The sequence below is a fragment of the Lepidochelys kempii genome, chromosome 17, assembly GCF_965140265.1.
Source record: "Lepidochelys kempii isolate rLepKem1 chromosome 17, rLepKem1.hap2, whole genome shotgun sequence".
NCBI lineage: Eukaryota > Metazoa > Chordata > Testudines > Cheloniidae > Lepidochelys > Lepidochelys kempii.
Window position 1 is genome coordinate 4413574 of NC_133272.1, and position 20371 is coordinate 4433944.

General features: G+C 43.0%; 1 protein-coding gene across 4 annotated transcripts in view; it reads left to right on the forward strand.

Annotated features, from left to right (window-relative positions):
* Nucleotides 1-20371, forward strand: part of VPS53 (VPS53 subunit of GARP complex) — an 89819-nt gene that overhangs the window by 36098 nt on the left and 33350 nt on the right. For all 4 annotated transcript variants that reach the window (XM_073315574.1, XM_073315576.1, XM_073315575.1 and 1 more), the window contains 6 exons: nucleotides 2728-2806; nucleotides 5352-5495; nucleotides 6169-6311; nucleotides 7039-7180; nucleotides 9887-9988; nucleotides 14482-14576. In XM_073315574.1, coding sequence (XP_073171675.1) covers nucleotides 2728-2806; nucleotides 5352-5495; nucleotides 6169-6311; nucleotides 7039-7180; nucleotides 9887-9988; nucleotides 14482-14576 — 705 coding nt within the window. The remainder of the gene's footprint in view (nucleotides 1-2727; nucleotides 2807-5351; nucleotides 5496-6168; nucleotides 6312-7038; nucleotides 7181-9886; nucleotides 9989-14481; nucleotides 14577-20371) is intronic.

Consider the following 20371-nt stretch of genomic DNA (forward strand, 5'->3'; position numbering starts at 1 on the left):
TTGTCAGCATAAAATTAGCACTAATAAACCACCAAAACTGAGTTAAACTAGCAACATCTGGAATGGCTGAAACAGCTGAAATTTTTCATTTATTTATATTTTACCATGGATGCTATTGGTTTCGTCTTTGCATTTCAGCTTGGGCACTGAAACTAGACAAGGCCGTAGTTTTGTAGACGTGTGCTCTGTTTTACACATGCAAATAGGCCTGGGGCTGCTAAAACGAGTGAAGTCACTCAGATGTGTACGTGTAGCAGGACTGAGGCCTCACTTGCTTCCTGTTTCCCTGTATTAATATTTTAAGTTTGTCACAATGAGGGGAATGTTTACATAAAGTATCACAAAATCACACCTGTCATCCTTGACTTCTTTTTTTTAAAAAGAAGAGATTTCTGTTTGTGTTACATTTCGTTAAAATCCATTTTAAAACTTTGATTCAGCAAGGCACATGTATGACTTTCAGCATGTGAGCAGTCATTGGGACTACTCACTTGCTTAAAGTTAAGCACATCCTTAAGTACTTTTCTGAATTAGTGCCTAGAACAACAAGTCTCAAAAATGGGTCTATAACTACTTCACAGCCTCTTTAATTCGTTCAGCTTTTTAGAAGCCAGTAGTTCTCCTACTCTGAGGTTCCTTTGTACTTTGTATTTCAGCTGGAGTCAAATGCTGATATTACTGTATCCTGTCAAATTTAAGGAAACGGGAATTACAGCAAACAGGTCCACATGTTCATATAAAGTCTCTTATTCACATGGCTCCAGACATGTTTTGAGGCCAAATGCTTGTTTATTTGTTAGTCCATTAAAAGATGCTGCTTTCTCAATCCACAGGTTTTTTTTCTTGAGGTTCAAGAGGTCTGATCCTACAGTCTTTTCTCACGTGAATTACTTGTCTGACTTAAGCAGGGTTACACCCACGAGTAAGGGCTGATGAAGTGGGCCTCTCTATTGCTACAATGTCCCCCCATAGTTTTATTATATTAATATAATTCCTTTAATATCTGGACTAGAGCTGGTTGGAAATGTTCTGACCAAACAGAGTCAGGCAGCCCTGGGAAGCAGCTGGCTTAGAGGAGTCCGAAAGCCTTGGGGTCTACAGTGCAGCATGGCAAGGCTGCACTGGAACCATAGACCCTGCCAGCCTGGGCAACAGCTGACTGACATTGATGTGAATCTGGTCAAGTTCAGTCAGCTGCGGCTGGCATTCTGGGGAACATATTTTGTTTCAGAAACACCTTGAACTGGTGTTTCCAAAAGGATTTTTTTTTCCAAAATTTCCAGTTCTCAGGAAATTTCAAAATTTGGTGCAAGCCAGAAATCCCAAATTTCAGCCAGCTCTAAGCTTGACCACAAAATAGAAGCATGAATGTAGATCTGAACCTGGAGTAGTGTTTAAACTTTCAAATAGCACTGGACAGCAAAGAACATAATTGAGAATTGCATTCAACATTGCAGGTAGAAAGCTTTTTGAAGGAAGATCCATGTAAGTAAATCAGGGAAAAGCAGATCATATTGTGAGAGCAGTACCTAAATACATACACACTCACACACACAAAATCTCACTGTAATTTTTACTGATATGGATTTTTCTGCATTTCAGCACCTAAGGGAAAATGACAGTTAAAGAATCCCGCTTTGTTGTTGTCACTTGTTGCATTTCAGCTATTGCTGGAACTGAACTGGGAAAATTAAATAAGCAAATCCTTCTTAGATATGGCTGGAAGGTCTTTTTAAACAATCCAAATCCACCCTCAATAAATATTTAAAAAAAAAAAATCCCAACTGCTCTTACTAACATATCTGTGTCTATGGAAAATCCACTGTTTTGTATAATCAGTTTTAGTCCTTAAAGCAGTTCCAGTACAGTAAAAAGTGATGGAAGGTTTCAAGGGTTGCAAAGGGACTTAAGTGCTTAGCTATTTACTTTGGCACGCTCCAGAATGTGTAGGCATTTCCATTTCTCTAAAAGAATCAATTAAGCCCTGTCAACTTTTATTTCTGAAAGTTAGAAGCTTTGTTCTCTCAGCTAAGTCAAACAAAAGATGGATCTTGTATATGGCTCTTTAAAGAAAACAAAAGATTGAGTTGTTTAAACATTTCCACCCTCTTCAAGTCCTAGCTCTTTCGTTCTCCTAAAGAAATAAAGGACTTATGTGTGACTGTAGCCAAAGGATACTTGAATGGAGGTATTTAACAATAGGTCAGTCCACCTGGGAGCTGTGAATAATTCCACTCTGGAAACAGAGGTTTTGTGAAGCCTTTTATATCTTAAAAATATACTTTTAATTAAAATATCAATGGTGCCCATGAATATAGAGGCCTAGATTGTCTGCTTGTGTAAACTGGTATAGTTCCATTGGAGTTAAAAGAACTACTGATTTATACCAGCTGAAAAACTGATCCAGAATGACAGCACTAATTTATAGTGGGGGGGGGGGGGTTTAAAATCAAGCATTTCTTCCATTAGAACTTAATAAACATAGTCACAGCACTAACTTGTTAGCCAGATGTACTTAGCAAAAAAAATAAAAATCCCACCTGATCCGGTTTTGATGAAATAGCCTACATAATGTGGATATGACTTTAAATTATGCCAGGTTTTTGTGTATTTTCATCTAGCTGCTTGGTTTGAAGAGCATGTTTGAGCAACATTTGTAGATTTCAAACACAAAACAACTAGTTGTAATTCCGGGAACAAAGTAATTGTTTGCTCTTTTTCTGGCAGGGTAAAGGCTGCCCAAAATGAGTTAGGACAACAAATCTTGGCAGATTTTGAAGAAGCTTTTCCTTCCCAGGGCACAAAGGTATTGTGGCTTTTTTCTCCCTCTAATGAACAGTCTGTTGTTCAAATGAAATGTCAAATATAATCATCATGGGTTTTTATTTATTATTTGATCTATGTGCGACTTCTTTTGTTTTAGGAGATATTTTAGAAAGAAACCTAGTCTCCTGAGTGTTAGTGTAATGCGTATAGTTTTTCTTACTGTTTTCCATCAAGTAAATGTATGTAAATAGGATGACATTCAATAAGGATAAATGCAAAGTACTCCACTTAAGAAGGAACAATCAGTTGCACACATACAAAATGGGAAATGACTGCCTAGGAGTACTGTGGAAAAAGATCTGGGAGTTATAGTGGATCATGAGTCAACAGTGTTACACTGTTGCAAAAAAAACAAACATCATTCTGGGATGTTTTAAGCAGGAGTGTTGTAACAAGACACAAGAAGTAATTCTTCCGCTCTAATCTGCGCTGATTAGGCCTCAACTGGAATATTGTGTCCAGTTCTGGGCACCACATTTCAGGAAAGATGTGGACAAATGGAGGAAGTCCAGAGAAGAGCAACAAAAATTATTTAAAGGTCTAGAAAACATGACCCATGAGGGAAGATAGAAAAAATTGGGTTTGTTTGGCCTGGAGAAGAGAAGATTGAGAGGGGACATAACAGTTTTCAACGACATAAAGGATTGTTACAAGGAGGAGGGAGAAAAATTGTTCTCGTTAACCTCTGAGGATAGGACAAGAAGCAATGGGCTTAAATTGGAGCACGGGCAGTCTAGGTTGGACATTAGGAAAACCTTCTTAACTGTCAGGGTGGTTAAGCACTGGAATAAATTGCCTAGGAAGGTTGTGGAATCTCCATCGTTGGAGATTTTTAAGAGCAGGTTAAACAATCACCTGTCAGGGATGGTCTAGATAATACTTAGTCTCTTCCCCATTGCCAGTCCCTGGAGCGCTATAAAAATGAAAACCCCACTATGCTGCAATGAGCTGGTATGTTCGTGGATACTAACAAGCAGAAGTCCAGCAATAATTTTGAATTACTGCTTGCTCTGTGGAGAATTTGGATTCCTTGCACAGGAGGAGCTAACTCTGTCTTCCAAAATACCACCACTGCTCCTTGACCATATACCTAATAAATCATTTGCCTTGTCTCTTCAGTTTCATTGCCCGGGGATGTGACCCATGAATACAACAGAGTCTCATAGTTTCATTGTTTACTTTTAATGTTTGAAATGGGCACTTGAAGGTGCAGTTAATGTACTAGATTTTTTCATTCTCTGGACGCCTGGACTCAAATCTGGCTTATTTGTCAGAAACAAAATGGGTCTTGTAGTGAGACAGTTAGTCCACATCAAAGATCATAGCAGTAGCAGATCCTGGTAAGAAGCAGTTCACAAAGTGTATTGCAGGTCATGATCAAAATGTGATGGCAAGGCTGTGTAAAGGAAGCTTTCACAGTGACAGCCCCGCAGTCTCTGGCTTCTGATCACTGTTGTCACTATTGCTTTAAAGAGCTCTTATTTTTAATTTAAAAATTCACTTCTAGGGTCAGATCCTCAGCTGGGGTCAGCTGTTATAGCTCCATTGAGACCAGCAGAGCTGCATTGTTTTATAGATCTAGGCCACAGTTTTTATAAGAGGTAACAAAATTGGGACAGGCACTGTCTTTTTGTTCTGTACAGCACCTCCCACAGTGGGCCAGGACTGGCCTGCTAGGCACTATGGGGATGCAAAAGATGGTGGTAATAGATGTAACAATTCTTAGATTTGGCTTACAACTTCTTGCTTATTCTTCCTGCAAAGCCTAGAGTTCTCTGTGAATAACTACCTTGTATTATAAAGCATCTTACATGCAGATGGGCCCCAAAACACTTGAGAAATGTTACTAAGCCCTTGTACAAGTATAGGGATCGCTTTGCCCATCACTGCACTGGTGGAACGCAACGAATGTTTAAGAACAGGGATTGCACAATGGCAGCCTTACTTCAAGCTCATTGAAAGCAATGGAGAGGCTTTGAAAGAGCCCCTGAACAGAGTAACTCTGTGTCCACTTGAAACTGCACTGGGGGGTGGGATTTTACTGAAGATGCTTCTAAGCGACTGTGATGTTTGCGGTCTTGTGCGGTAAAGCTGTGGTATGTGCCAATATCGACCAGCAATCAAATAACTTTCTAAATGTTGAAGCTTTGATCAACTCCTGTCTGCTTTTTATTTTTATTTTCTGTTTTGGCCCTCCGTGCAGCTGGGAACAAGGTTGCTTGTCCCAGGATTGCTTTGTTAGTCATCGTTCTTTAGAGAATTATTCTGTGTATAGTGAAGGGCTTAACGAAAATGGTGTGCTGAGCTGGCTGTGCTTTGCTGCAGGTTGCTGAGAGATGTTTCATTGTTCATCCACCAGAAGCCAGATACCTAAGCATCAGTAAGCCGGGCAGCAGCAGTGGAAGGAAAAGGAAACTAAAAGTAGAGGACAAAAACAAGATGAAGCTGCAAAACCCAGTAGATTTTGCAATTTCTCCTTTAGGCTTTTTGGCTAGTAAATCTTTTGTTCTTGTTTATTTTGACAGAGGCCTGGCGGTCCCAGCAACGTCCTCCGTGATGCCTGTCTAGTTGCTAGTGTCTTAGATCCCAGAATCAAACAGGAAATCATCAAGAAATTTATTAAACAACACCTCTCAGAATACCTGGTACTTTTCCAGGAAAACCAAGACGTAAGTGGAACACAGCATGCTATGGTTAGATTTTGTGTTGCAAAAGAAATGGATTTTGCTTTGTTGGCAGCTACTAATTTCATATTTTCCCAGCTTGATTTTGTAATATTTGTTTCTGAACTGTGTCAGAGATGAGTAATGACTTAATGATGTGCTATTGAGTGGATGATGATTTAGGATGTGGTCTTGTGCTGTACTTTTTCCTTCTACACAGCACTAGCAAGGATCCTGCAGGCAACTGGTGGCCCAAGTGCCAGAGTTGGAAAGCCAGCTGAAAATGGGAATTCAGGAATTCCTGAGTTCTAATCCCACTGACTTCCTCTGGGGCTTCAATTCTCCTTCTCTAAAACGGGAATAATATGTACCTTGCACCAGAGTGCTGGGAATAAATGAGAGAATGGGTGAGATTTTCAAAAGCACCTGAGTGATTTAAGAGCACAGCTGCCATTGACATTCAGTAAGACTAGTGCTATTAAGTCACTTCAGCATGTCTGAAAATCCCTCCTGTATTTAAGCAGTCTGAAGGTGTGCTAAGTATTATTTTTGTTGTTCAGTTCCATTTGACTTCAAGTTTCTTAGCCCCACTTCTTCTCTAAAGCCACTAGAATATACTTAGGCAACATGTCTAAATATTAGCAGCTGCAGGCTGTACAGTGTTCTTCATCTCATTCAGGTCGCCTGGCTAGATAAAATTGACCGACGCTATGCTTGGATTAAACGTCAGTTGATGGACTATGAGGAAAAGTACGGGCGGATGTTTCCGCAGGAGTGGTGCATGACGGAGCGCATCGCCGTTCAGTTCTGCCATGTTACGAGGTGAGCACAAACGCAGCTCATCGTGCTTCCTAGCATGGTGAATTTTGCTAAGAGGGCATATCCATGTTTTTCGCTGAGTTGATGGCAGATCTGTAAGATTTTAAAATGCTGCTGTTAAATGTCTTTGTAGAGTGGTTACTGCCTGTGACTTACAAAGGGAAAAAAATGCTGTTTAGGTGATAATCCTGAGAGAGAATTACAGAAATACATTGAATACACAGATATTGATATAAAAGGAAAAGCCAACCTTCCCTGCAGCAGAGCTGTAGATGAGTAACGAGCCTGGGAAGCCTGGGACTGCCATCTCACAGAGCTAGCTCCTTGAAAGCCAATTCCCCCAGGAGACCGAAAAGTATGCGCCAGCCAAGGTCCCCAAAGCATTTGTCCCTGCTGCTGTTCTCTGACCCCAATTATAAGCACTGCTCTCACCAAAGCTTTGTTACTGTAGGGTTTTCTGGCTAAGAACAGTACATTGGATGTTAGTGGCTGGTGTCCTGTTACGCACAAACCTCACATGGGTATGAATTCTGAAACCTAATCTGTATGGGAGTTTAGCAGTTAAATGAGAATGGCTTAGGAATTAACTTGAATTTAGTGACGAGAGCTGGCTCGCTATAGGAACTGGACTGAGTTACGACCATAAGCTTCAAATCTTTTTCTTAATATGTGCATAAGTAATTGATCTCTTCAAGCACGAAATCACATCCTTCATTTCCCTCCCTTTCAGGACTGAGCTTGCTAAGATCATGCGCACAAGAGCTAAAGAGATTGAGGTGAAATTGCTTTTGTTTGCCATTCAGAGAACGACCAACTTTGAAGGGCTGATGGCTAAACGCTTCTCGGGGTGCACTCTGGCTGATGGGACCGTGGTAAGGAAACTTCTAAAGAACAGCCCTACAGCCCTAGCAGTTACGGGAAGAAACTCCCATCCTCAGCTGTAACTGGGGCAGTGAGGCGCTATAAAGGATACCTTTTGAAAGCCTCTGCCCAAAAGATGTTAGCCTGGATTGGAGAGCAGAGAGTTTTTGATCCTAGGTACTCCACCTGGGGCACAGAGAACCCCCTTCCTCCCCTACCTCTTGAGGGTGCATGGTTATCCTACTTCTCCTACAATTCTCCTGCGCCTCTTTAATTAAATTATAGCTGAAGCCCCTTTGTTATGAAGAGCCACTACATAATTATACCACAGAATATGCATCATGACACAAGTTTCTTGCACGCTGATACAACATCATAACTGAACATTTTCCCCTCTTCTCAGTGCTCCTTTCCAATTACTGCATGGAAAAGGTCCCATCCTGCCTTAGCCGTGGGGTTTACTCTTATTTGCTGGGGAAAGTGGCTTTGGGAAAGGACCCTGGCAGCTTGCATGCGGCCTTGTCTCATTTCATTGTTCCGAGCTCTGTCTGTTACCAGCATGTCCATTAGCTTAGGGAGTGTTCCTGGGATTGTCACTCTGATTTTTCTGCCTGGAATCTAAGATGAGCAAGTGGAGTGCTAAACACATGCTGCCTAGACAGCACAAATGCCAGATGTGGCTCAAAGACCGCAGGTTTGAGGAGCGCTGCTCCGCAGTGTTAATCTGCGGAGGCCTGTTTGGACTCTTATCTTTGAGGAAGCTGTATAGGTGTAATGGTTTCCATCAGGGCCCACTGTGATGGATTGAACCATTACTATTTGCTGTAATGCAGTGGATGGTGCCAATTAAAGGGGGAGTTCTTTAACACTTCCTTCAGTTGATTGATTGGAGAGTTCTTCACAATCTGATTTTCATTTTCCCAGAATATTTATTATCCAATGTGCTGTTAATTAGCTGACTGCATTGGGTTGTTCTCATTCTCCCTTCAGAAACAGGATGCACGGAAGCAATTGTAATTGAAGAACAACAAAAGAGGAGAGAAGGGAGTTTGAAATAAAGAAAATTAATTTCTTTTCCTGGCAGCCTTTCTCTCACTTCTGATTCTGTTTAGGGACCATGAAGCCTGGGATTGCTGTCATTTGAACTCTTTTTTAAACACAAAACATAGCATGTAATTATATATGGGTATACGGACAATACACAGTGGAGATGAGTGGCAGAGGGGAGCCGAAATACAGGATTTGCTGCAGCAGCACTGTTCTGTAGTTAACTGCTGTGTCAGCAATTCTGTAATAAAGCCCCTGTTTAAAGAGGTTAGAACCAAGTCTTGCCAATGCAAGGCAAGACTTGGCCAATGGAGCATGTGGGCCCCTTTTGAATGGTCGGAGTGTAACCAGTAAAGACTCATTCTGGCTTTGCATACTTGGTCGTGTTTCTGTGAGTTACAAGGAACTTGCAGAGGTTTTCTGTCTGAGGGGTGGACAGATGGTGACACGCCACCTCACTTTCTACCAAGCCCGCTGTAGACCAGTGGGCAGAAACCTTAGCTGGCAGCGATGAACGATGCTGTCAGGAGCAGCAGAGTTTAGTCCCTTTTCTTGGAGCTTTTGTGCACAAAAGATTCCAAATAAACCCAAGAACAGAACAATGCATCCCAATTGCTGGAGCCCTTTCTAGCTTCTTAGCCTGCTGCGGGGGAAAGGACACTCGAGCTAGCCATGCCACAGCCACTTGCTCGCTACCTTTCTGTGTCCACCCCCATTACTTACTTGGTGGGCAGATCTCTGGGTTACCCCCTCATGCACTGGGGCTTGCTACGTTATCACACTCACATACCACCTGTGATTTGCCCCACAGCACAGTCTGTCCTGGCTGGCTAAGCCAGTTTGGAAACCATGTGACTGGAGTCTCACATGGGTATTTCCCTCCCCTGCCCCACCCCACCATCTCTATATTTCCATCTCCGTGTGACCAAGAAGTGCTCTTACAGGGCAGCCCTCGAACGGAAGCCACTCTGCTCCCCTTCCCCTAGCAGGCTCTTCACCCTCTCCAGCCTCTTAGTGCTCCACAGCACCATTCGCTTGTCGGCCAGTAAAGACCATGTTGCCGCTAGCTCAAACTCTGCTTCTTCCCTCTTGAGTGTTTAGCACCAATTCTGGGTTCTGCTTCTAATGCTTGATGGAGCAGCGAGCAGAGTTTGGAGCCCTGAACTGTGACCCGCTGACCACCCAGCTTGCTAGCTATTAAAGATCCCAGGGCTAATTTTGGGAGAGTAGGAATTTGTTGTGGTGGTGTTAGCCAGAATTTCCCTTCCTGGGGTGTATTGGCAGATTGGGGAGCCCAGCACTGGAACAGAAGGGCATGCTGCCTGTCAGGAGTGAGATGCATTGATAGAGCAGTGGAGGAGGATGGGGGACTCTAGTTGTAGCCTAGCAGGAGGTAGGATGGAGGTGCTTGGCAGTACGCCTCACCGTCAGTCTTTCACTTCGTTGAGCTTTGAATTCATTTCTGCGTTTTCACAAAGCAGACCTCTGGCTGATACTTGCTTTCGATGTTCTGTGGTCATCCGTGATCTGTAGATTTATTCCCATAAGACAATCGGGCAGGGAGGGGAGACGCAGATAGGGCTTAGGAAGGCAAAGCGAGAATGCAGCAACGTGGCTGATGTCCCAAAAGGAAACTGTCTCTCCCTTTACTGACTTTCTTTTTTTAACAGAAAAAGGCAGAGCTGCCACCTCCCTCCACCAACCCATTTCTGGAAGATGAAACTGGGACAGAGACGGACGAAACTGTGATAGAGAAAGGCGATATAGACAGAGTAAGTCTTCCAAGTTCCTTATCTGCAAACAAAAGAGTCCCAGTTCCTGAGACTCTCTGGAAGTCCCTAAGCTTTTTTTCCAAATCTATTTGAGAAGTTCATTGTCATTGCCACATGCTGAGCATGTGGTCCAACAAATACTTTGGTCCAACAAATACTTTACAGCAATGGTCCCTCACTGGACACATCTCCCCATGTGACTTCAGGTCATAGGTGTTCACTTTATTGAAACAAACCCGGTTTTACTCCTCCAAGGTAGGGAGAATGAGCTGGGTTCTAGTCTACCTTGCATGTCAGCAACCTGGTCAGCAGCTGAAATGTAACTGGAGAACCCTTACTGACAAAAGGCACCAGAATATAATTGGGTTTTCAGATCCTAGATGATATTTGCTGTGCTGGCCATTTGAGAATCATATTTTGCTTTGTCAACTGGGCAAATTAAACCTCAAATCAGTGAATGAGAATAAATATGGGAAGCTCATTATGTGTAATTTTTCACTTTCGCTCCAAAAATATGAGTGGAGGGATTTTTATATCCTGTTTGTTTGTTCTCCATTCCCTCTCCAGGGATGGGAAAGCGAAGCACTTACGTAACACTTTGCACCTTTAGAGCACTATACAAACAGTAAATGAATGTGCTGGAAGTGGTATTCTTTGTTTTAATAGACACCAATCTCAAAGCCAACAAGCCGCTTTATTTTGCTCGATACAGTTGAAGGTTGCAGAGCGTTAATTGTGAGCTGCTTGGGGCAGGGACCATCTTTTTGTTCTGGTCCTGCTCCGTGCCTGGGGGTCACTGAAATGCAAATAATTTAATAATCATAATAAAGAAAGTCCTAAAGCAGATATTTTTAAAAACAAGGATTTGTTCCTCCCGGTGGGATATTACCTTGATGGCCTTGGCTATCAGGAACCTGAGTTTGAGCTCCACCTTCCTGAGCTTGTTAGGGGCAGGAAATGATCTGGAGGTAGGATGTTGTGGGCCAGGGAGGTCTGAGCATGGTGTGTCCTTTGAGAATGGCCCTTTTTACCAATGGGCGGTGTGGGCATTGACTTGTTCCTGTCTACCCTACGCTGGCTAGGAGAAAGCCAGCCACGAGGAAAGGTGTTGGGGAGGGAGTAAAGTGTAAGAAAAACTGAGGGGATTCTCAAGGGCGCCAGAGGGCAGGCGAGGGACTAAATGAACTGCAGAACCATCCCCTGTTTTTAATGAACAGCTGAATGTACTAACTTGTCAGAAGGCAATTCAAGTATTTCTGAGCAGGGAATTGTCTAGTTCCCAGCATACAAGGAAGTTGGTTTCCTTCCTGGCATCAAGTCTGTGCCAGCCCGTCGTGCCATTCCCTGTAGTGCTTCTTGTGAGGGAGGGAGCCCCACTTTTGGCATTCCCCAGATTACTACCCTTGAGAATGGCACCACGATTGGCTGGAGCTGTGAGTGCACTCAGCAAAGCCCCGCCCAGCTGAGGCACACCTGGGAAGGAGGTTTGCCTCCTAGGCACCACTTGGTGACTAACACTTGCACATTAGTGGCAGAGCCTCGTATATTTCACTCGCCTTTGCTGGCAGGAGAGGAGCAGAAAAAGAAGAGGGTGAAGGTGGAGGGGGCTGGGAGGTAGAAAGCCTCTAAGATATTAGTGCTGATGACTGAGGACATGTGTAAGTGGAAGAGGGCTACTGGGGGGGCACAAGAGTGAGGGGAAAGAAATCAAAGAAATCCACGTTAAAAAGAAACCCTTCTGGTGATCCTAGCAGTTAGATTTAATCTGTTTACTTTGGATAGTAATAAAAGGAAACTGGGCCAGCTGCAGACCTCCTTACTGTGACAACAGTAACCTTTTATTATTCCATCAAACTCCAGGAGGAAATAGCTTAAACATCTGCAGCTCTTGGACAGCATTCATGCACTCTGAAATACTGCTTCAGTGCTACTGTTAGAAGATTTAGTATTTTGTCTCTCTAAGCAGTGTGGGGTGCAGGATGATGCAGAGAGAGAGAGAGGGACAGCACACACAATCTCTGCTTTAATCCAGCTCTTCCAGCCACAGGAACGGTAAACATCACTAGCCTAGTGAATCCCTGATTCCCTGATGCACAAGGTGGTCCTGTCAGAGCTCCCGTTCCAGAGACCTCTGGGAATGGTGTGTTTTAGAAATGCCACCCATTGCTTTCTTCCTGAAGCCAAGGAATGTACACATCCAGCTGGATTGCACAGGCGTTGGCAAAGCACAGGATTGGGGGATGCTGGGCAGTTGCTCTCTCCCAGAGTCATAAAAGCTCACATTCCCCAGTGTTGTTGTTCATGAAAAGGTTAATGAAACCAGGTTCATGGAGTGTTCTGGCCTCCATAAATTGTTGGTTCACGTAGGCTTTGCAGCCACACATTATTACTCATTTTTGTGTGCGCTAGTCTTAATTATTTCTATGAAATGCTGGTGTTTCCAGTCTCTGTGCACATTCCACAGGTGACCCAGTGCCTCCTTGTCTGTTGTTTAGGAAAGCACGTGGGAAAGAGCTCTCTAGTTCCTTTTCTTAGGATGAAAAGGCTTTTTCAAAGAGGGAAAACTCAGCTCTTCATTGGCTGGGCATTGAACCTAAGTCTCTGGCAAGGGAGGTGAGAATTCTACCACCGAATCATCAGTGCTTTCTTTGCAGGCTGTGAAATTGTCTGGTTGCTAAGAAATGGAGACAACAGAAGAAAGTGTCGATATCAACATTTAAAAATTCTAGATACGGTACAAATATTTGGAGGCTTTAAAGCCCCAATTCAGCATTGTCCTTAAGCATGTGCAGAATGTTAAACATACGAACAGCCCCATTGACTTTGCTGAATCAGTGAATGAGCTGGGCTTTGGAAATATAGACTCCCAGAAAGGAGGATGTGCCATGGTTATGAGTTGGGCTCGGCACTTAAAAAATATTATATGAAATAAAATAAGAATAAGACAGATGACCCAAAATTGTGCATGTACTTAATGTTGCAAATCTGATATGAAAAATAGTATTATTAGTGATAATTTTAAAACATAACCTCCCTCCCCCCATAAAATATGTTGTCATAGTGAAAGAGATCCTACCGTGCTCTGTGCATTGATAATTGCAACCCTGGGATCTGCTTACCTAAATTCCACCTGAGTATAGTATATTTCATGTCTTAAAATGTAGGTATGTGTTCATTGTGCTTTTAAACAGCTGCTGTGCCCATCTCTAATGGGGTTTCCTTTTGATGGTGTTTCCTTACTATTAACCAATCTTCACAACTTCCCTATTTATTTGCAAAGTGCTTAGAGATCCTCTGTTTAAAGGTGTTATAAAAGCACAAACTATTCTTTATTGTAAGAGAACTCTACAAGTGAAAAGACAACTCTCTGAAAGACCATACATTTATTTTACTGCAAGCTGGGAGGGGTTGAAAGCACTTGGGAGGACAAGATGCCAGATGCAAAATGTCCTTGACACATTGGAGGATTGGTCTGAAATCAACATGATGAAATTCAGTGAAGACAAGCACAAATTACTTCACTTAGGAAGGAAAAATCAAATGCACAACTACAAAATGGGGAATAAGTGGCTAGGTGGCAGTACTGCTGAAAAGGATCTGGAGGTTATAGTGGATCATAAATTGAGTACAAGTCAACAGTTTGCAGTGAAAAAAGCTAATATTCGAGAGTGTATTAACAGGAGTGTTGTATGTCAGATGCGAGAGATAATTGTCCTGCTCTACTCAGTGCTGGAAGGCCTCAGCTGGAATACCGTGTCCAGTTCTGGGCGCCACCACACTTTGGGAAAGATATGGACAAATTGGCGAGAGTCCAAAGGAGAGCAAGAAAAATGATAAAAGGTTAAGAGAACCTGACTAATGAGGAAAGGTTAAAAAAAACTGGGCAGTTTAGTCTTGAGAAAAGAAGACTGCGGGGGGACGTGAGAAGTCTTCTAATATGTTAAGGGTTGCTATAAAGATGACAGTGATCAATTGTTCTCTACGTCCACTGAAGGTAGAACAAGAAGTAATGGGCTTAATCTGCAGCAAGGGAGATTTAGGTTAGATATTCGGAGAGGCTTACTAACTAATCCCTGTCACTGGAGGTTTTTAAGAACAGGTTGGACAAACACCTATCAGGGATGGTCTAGGTTTACTTGGTCCTACCTCAGTGCAGGGAGCTGGATTTGATGACTTCTTGAGGTCTCTTCCAGCCCTACACTTCTATGATTCTATGGACATCTTACGATGTGAAGGGTCCAAACCAGGTTATATATGTTGTTAGCAACACTTTATCTTTCAAAGCAAATAAACCAGGCAAATAAACACAAGAGAATATTGCTAGATTGAGGCAAACCGTGACCCTCTGTACATTGTTGGTTATCTAGCCATAGAGTTCTGGGTTATAATAAAGTTCTAAGGAATGTAGGTCCTGCTGTGCTATTTTCTTTGCTATTTTCTGTAGAAGTTTGATGGCAGGTTTCCAATCATTGCTCTAAATGGTTTCGTTGCAGCCCAAGAAGCCAAAGGCGCCAGACAACCCATTTCATGGCATCATTTCCAAGTGCTTTGAACCTCACCTCTATGTATATATTGAGTCCCAGGACAAGTGAGTAAAAAGCATGCACCCTTTTTTTTTTTTTGTCTTAATTGAATGTGTATTATGACGAGGGTTTTCTCAAATTCTGCTTTGCTCGCTTTAGTCAGCAACAGTAGTGCCGCTCCTTCATCTCTTAAAAAGGATGTGATGTACAGAGATGGACCCCCCAAAAAGAGAAACTGCAGAGGGATGTTTGTGTTTGACACACACCCCACGTTGGAAAATTCACAATGAAAGGTGGCCAAAATGGGGCCCACCAAGTCCTATAATGCACTCTGTTGCTTCCTTGCTGAGAGATGTGACTCGCAGGCACTACAAGTCCCAGCATGCACCATTTTGACAGTCTGGGTTGCCAAACCACATTGCAGGTTCCATTAATTTCCGCAGCCCTTGCTTCCTTATTTAAAAAGGAGAGTGGCTACCATTGGATGTTTGTGTTCAAATCAGGAAAAGAGTTTAGGCTTCTGGTAAGTTACTAGTGTGGCCTTGGGTTGGGCAAAGTTTGAATGCCCCTGATGTGATTGGATCATGGTGTTCTCTAGTCCCATAGGCTTGGAGCCTCTTGGGAAGCAGGCTTTTCTCCTGCAATATGAGCAATGAAGACTCAGAGCATAGTCAACTGCCCCTCCATGATAAACACTTATCTTTCATCTCAAGTCCTACATCTATAGTTTTGCTTATTAATGTTTTGCATCTGTCTTATCCCTGCTGTGTGTGGGTTTACCTCTCTGTAAAATGGATGTAACACCTGCCTTAAAGGGGTGTTCTGAGATTTGATTATTTGTATAAACACCTACGCATGAAGCGTGCTATGAATGTGCTAGCTATTATCAAATAGGTTTTCTGTCACTCCCGGCCCACCATTTTGCTTAGTATCTGAGTCACCGTAAACTATTAAAGCATCATCATCATTTCTGTCTCACTGCAGAATATTTAGAGATCCTCTGAATGGAAGATGTTCTAGCCTAGGGCTCTCAAACTTTTCTATAGGCTTGACCACATCTTCATAGACTGTTTCCTGGGCACCTTCCCTCCCATTTGTGATCAAATAATGCCCCCATGACAACTGCAGTGACTGATTACAGGGAAAAGTGATAATGGGAAAGTATTTAAAATAGTTTAGCTTCTTTTAATATAACTTAAGGGTTGGGGGAGCGGAGGAGGAGTCACCATCATGTGACCAGCCAGCTCCCTGAGGGCTCCAGAGGGGAGAGAAATGAATGGGCTTAAATTGGATAGAGGCTTATGATGGTGATATAATTATTATTTATTCATATTATTGTACCCCCAGGAGCCCCAGTCATGGATCAGAGCCCCACTGTGTCCCAGTTGCATTGAAATGCCAGGTAGCAATCCTGGGTCACAGAGTAACAGCCGTGTTAGTCTGTATTTGCAAAGAGAAAAGGAGTACTTGTGAAGTGAGCTGTAGCTCACGAAAGCTTATGCTCAAATAAATTGGTTAGTCTCTAAGTGAGCTGTAGCTCACGAAAGCTTATGCTCAAATAAATTGGCTAGTCTCTAAGGTGCCACAAGTACTCCTTTTCTCTTTGCAAATCCTGGGTCAGTTTTTCCATGTCCCATAAACCTTTTATGCTTTAAAAAATATGTGCAATAGTCTGTCCTTTTGGGGCTAGATTTCATTCTCACTGCAGAACAAAGGGAAATGTCTTTTTTTCCCTCTCTCTCCACAAGCTAAACACCAAAGTGTCTGAACATTCCACCCCCCTCTGCCCCCTTTGGCCAATTCAGTCCCTGTTTTCAGTAATCCTACCCCACCCTGCTCCTGCTCTCAACGTTTTTTTCCTCCTGTTTTCTTCCGCAGTCCCCAAGATGTTTTACATTAGCTTTATAGCAGGGAGTTCAAAGAAAAACTGCCACATTAGTGACCCCCCCCAAGTTTGTTTTTCTGTACAATCTTTTCTACTGGGATTGAACCTTTGAGGGATCTGTTTGATTGATATCTGCATAGGGGATGTTGCTCAGATAATTAATTGGGTATTTGGGCAGCAAATAGAAAGGATGGTGGGACAGAAGTTTTGTTTAGTGTCTCTTAGTTCGTGGCAGAAAGCAGCTGGTTCCTTTTTTCTGCTGGAAAATTGTTTCCATACCAGTATGAAGAAACATGGTGCCAAAATCTGTAGCAGTTTCGCAGGAGATACCTGGAAGAAAGCCTTTAAAGATTTGTGGGATTTTTTCAGGCTTGGTTACAATTCAAATATCAGGCATCGGATTGCACTTCAGTCTCTCTGGGATATAAGCGTCTGACTCTGACGCACAATTTATGTGAGCAACATGAATAAATATAATGTTGGAAGGAAATCTAATGTTGGAAATAAACAAATCTATATTATAGCAGAGCAGTAGCTCTGTTAAAGTTGAGACTTGCTAACTGTTATCAGCCAATATTTCTAAGTCCTCTAAAATCCCCACATACTCAAACTGTCTTGAAAATCGCTGTGCCTTATTGTAGTCCAGCATAGGGTTAGTGGTCTGAATCTGGGGTCACTTGAGCAAGGAGTTCCAGAGGTATCCAATAGTGTGTTATACCCTACAATTGACCTGGACTACTTCACGTTATTTGCTCCTACTACTGAGATGATGCATGTTATCTAGATTGAACAAACTGGCTTGTTAAACGCCGTGCATTCTTTATTCATGTTGCTTCATGGCTTGATATCCAGCTCTTCTTCATGAAGATTGTGCATCCTCCCATTCATCTAATGAAGAACGAAGCACTAGCTATTAATTCTGTCATTGCTCAGCTGACAGCTGTGTCGTGATAGCACTAACTAGGAACTTGTATTAATTGCATACTGTCGTAGATCTAGAAAAAAGTACTGACATTCTGGAGACCAGGAGAGAGAGAGAGAGAGAATCAAGAAAGGGTGAGCATGCAAATAGAAGGATTTGAGTCCATTAGAAACAGAGTAAAATTCTGCAGTCGAGTGATTTCATTGCAGTTTCTCTCTCTCACCTCGTTTTGGAAAATCTGCTCCCAGCTAGTATGCCATTGTTTGGAGAAGCTTCCCGTTTGCATATGGAAAAAAAAATGTCCTGTCTGCAGCGGTCTCATTTCCAAAACCTGGATAGGAGAGAGTCCTTTTCTGTTTCTCTCTTACCTTCTTCACACTTCAGCTCCTAATGGTAGGGAACAACTTTTCCCTATCTGGTGCTTCACACTGCTCTGAGGCCAATATGTTGTTCCTGTGGTGCATTGGCAGAAATGTGCGTATTTGTTCACAGTCCAGCTGCCATGAGTTTGCCAACTCCCAAGCAACAGCTCCTGCAAAGAATTGTCACCATCTCCAGGCTCATCAAGGCCCAGAAGCACATCAGTCCCACATCAATCTGGACAAGAACTCCAGAGTGGCCTGAGGATGAGTGAGGGTGCTCTGCTGACCCCGCCGGCTCACAGTGAAGGTCATGCAGTCCATCAGAAAAGTGACAAAACAGTTATTTGGACTAACTTAAATGCTTTAGGCACTTGTACAGCATTTGGGCCTGCAGCTACTGAAATCAATGGGAAAACTTCATTGACATCAGTAGAAGCAAAATTGAGCTGCTTGTTTACAATAACTTCCAAATGCAAATTGGACCAATGTCCACAATTAAAGTTCCTTCAGCACAGGACTCTCCTCTCCACCCCAATCCATCTATCCTCTCCAGCTTGCTCACCGGGAAAAGCCTGAAGGGCTTTGCAATCTGACCAGAAGGCCAGCTCATTCAGCCAGTCTCTGATGTATGAAGGGAGGGGAAGTGAATTCCAGAGTTGAGGATCATTTGCTGAAGTGGTGATCCATGGTATTTGGCTACCCCAGGATCCCGACATTTGCCTGCACAGCTTAGCCTTAGAATAGGCATGGTACAATAGCATTGCTTTCCCAGCCATTTCAGACAGCTGTTGTTGCAGCTACATGTGCTTGTATTGAGAAGGCTTTGGGGGAGCTAGAGAATACATCTAACTTGCTTTGCATAGCAAAGGAGACTCTGTTGTGGAGATCAAGCATAAGAGGTGTAAAGAAACAAAAGCCACTGCCATTGCTCACCGTGTCTTGGGATAGTAGAAATCAGAACAGTATGGCTGCTGCCTACTCAAAGAGTCAGATTTGTGTGCACACACGGCGCAAAGCACAGTTGCTGGGATAGAAAAGCAGCTGTTGAATTTTTAGTAGGACGTTTACTAGGAACCGGCCATGTCAGTTATCCTTTGGGACACTGAAGAAATGCTGCAGGCTACCATATGTGAGCCATCTTTAGTAGGCATCGGCTCAGCTGATGCTGCAGCCATGGCAGGAACCTCCCTGATTCTGTATCTATTTCTCCCCTCTGTTCCCAGTCACGTCTCCTGAAGGAAGAAAATGGTCGTCATCGTCACAGGTTTGCATAATGCTCTAGGTGTCACATAAACAGAGAGGCAGGTACAATGCCTGCCCCGCAGAGCTCACAGATCACTGCTCCGACGTAGTTGAGCTTCTGTCTCTGGCACTTTGCTAGGCCTACCCATTCTACAGACACCTCGTTGCAAAATTGGTAGTTGGCTCTCCATAAGGTATTTAATTGCTAAAGGGGCTCCACAACACAGAATAGGATCATAAGCCATAGAATCAAGGCCAAGCAGTCATTCCTTCCATGTCTCCATGGCAGGCATATTGCTTGGTTACTTTCGGTTGCTCTGACTGCGCAAATCCATGCAGTTCTTCAACTTCTGCAGCATCAAATTGGAAGTGTCCGGTATCAGGCTCATCAATCCTTGATTGCAAACCTGGGCGTGGCAAAGGCAGTTGAACCCTGATGCTGACGGTCCAGTCTTCATCTGCAAGAGAAAATAAGTGTATTTTTGTCCTGAGACTGTCCAGAAATTATGTTTGGAAAGGTGTTACAGGACTATTCCTGAAGCCCAGCATCAGAAGCATAATGGCAGAAGGGTTATTGTGCCCTTTTCAGGGGATCCCAGTGCACGTGATACTTCCAGCCCAGTTAGTTATCTGATTTGCCAGGTCTCAGGCATTGAATGTAGAGCTGGTTGAAAATTTCAGTTGAAATTAGGCAGGGGGTTGGTTTTTTAACGAAAAATTGTTTTGAGTAAACAACATTTTTTGCAGAAAGTGTCTACTTTTTGTGGAAAATTTTGATATTTTGTTGAAAAAAATGAACACCTGAAAGCCCAAATATTTTGTTTGAAAACTGAAACATTTCAGTTCAAAATGGCGCTGCTGTGTCTCATTGTAGTTGAGTTGCTTTATGGTACCATTTTCCCCTATGAGTTGGGCTGGGCTTTCTGGCTGTACAACTTCTACCATGATGCACCACAGCCAGGCACTTTTATGATGTATCCCCCTCTTCTTCACCAGAGGAGTGCATCATGGGAGACGTAGTCTGGCCAGGGAGCCTCGACCATAAAGAAGAATGGGAGAGTAAGGATCCAAACCACAACTCCCATGAAGCACCATGGTGCCATTTTGAATGGAAATTTCAGTTTTCAGCAGAAATATTTTGATTTTTGATATTTTGCTGAAAACCCAATATTTTCTGTTTGGGGAGGGGGAGGGCGCTATTTTTCAACCAGCTCTAATGAAACCTATCATGCACAGACCAGCAAACCCATCCATACTCTAAGAATGGAACCTGGTATGCTAACACGGAGGTGCTGGTCCTGGAGAAGTGGGACCAAAGGAACCCCATTTGATCAGAAGACTTGTGTTGATTCTGTAGTGCTTGTATCAGCCATCTGCCAAGCTGAAAAGCCTTTTCTCCATGGTGGGCTAGGTAATGAGTGAACTTCGTTGGGGCATTTACATCCTATC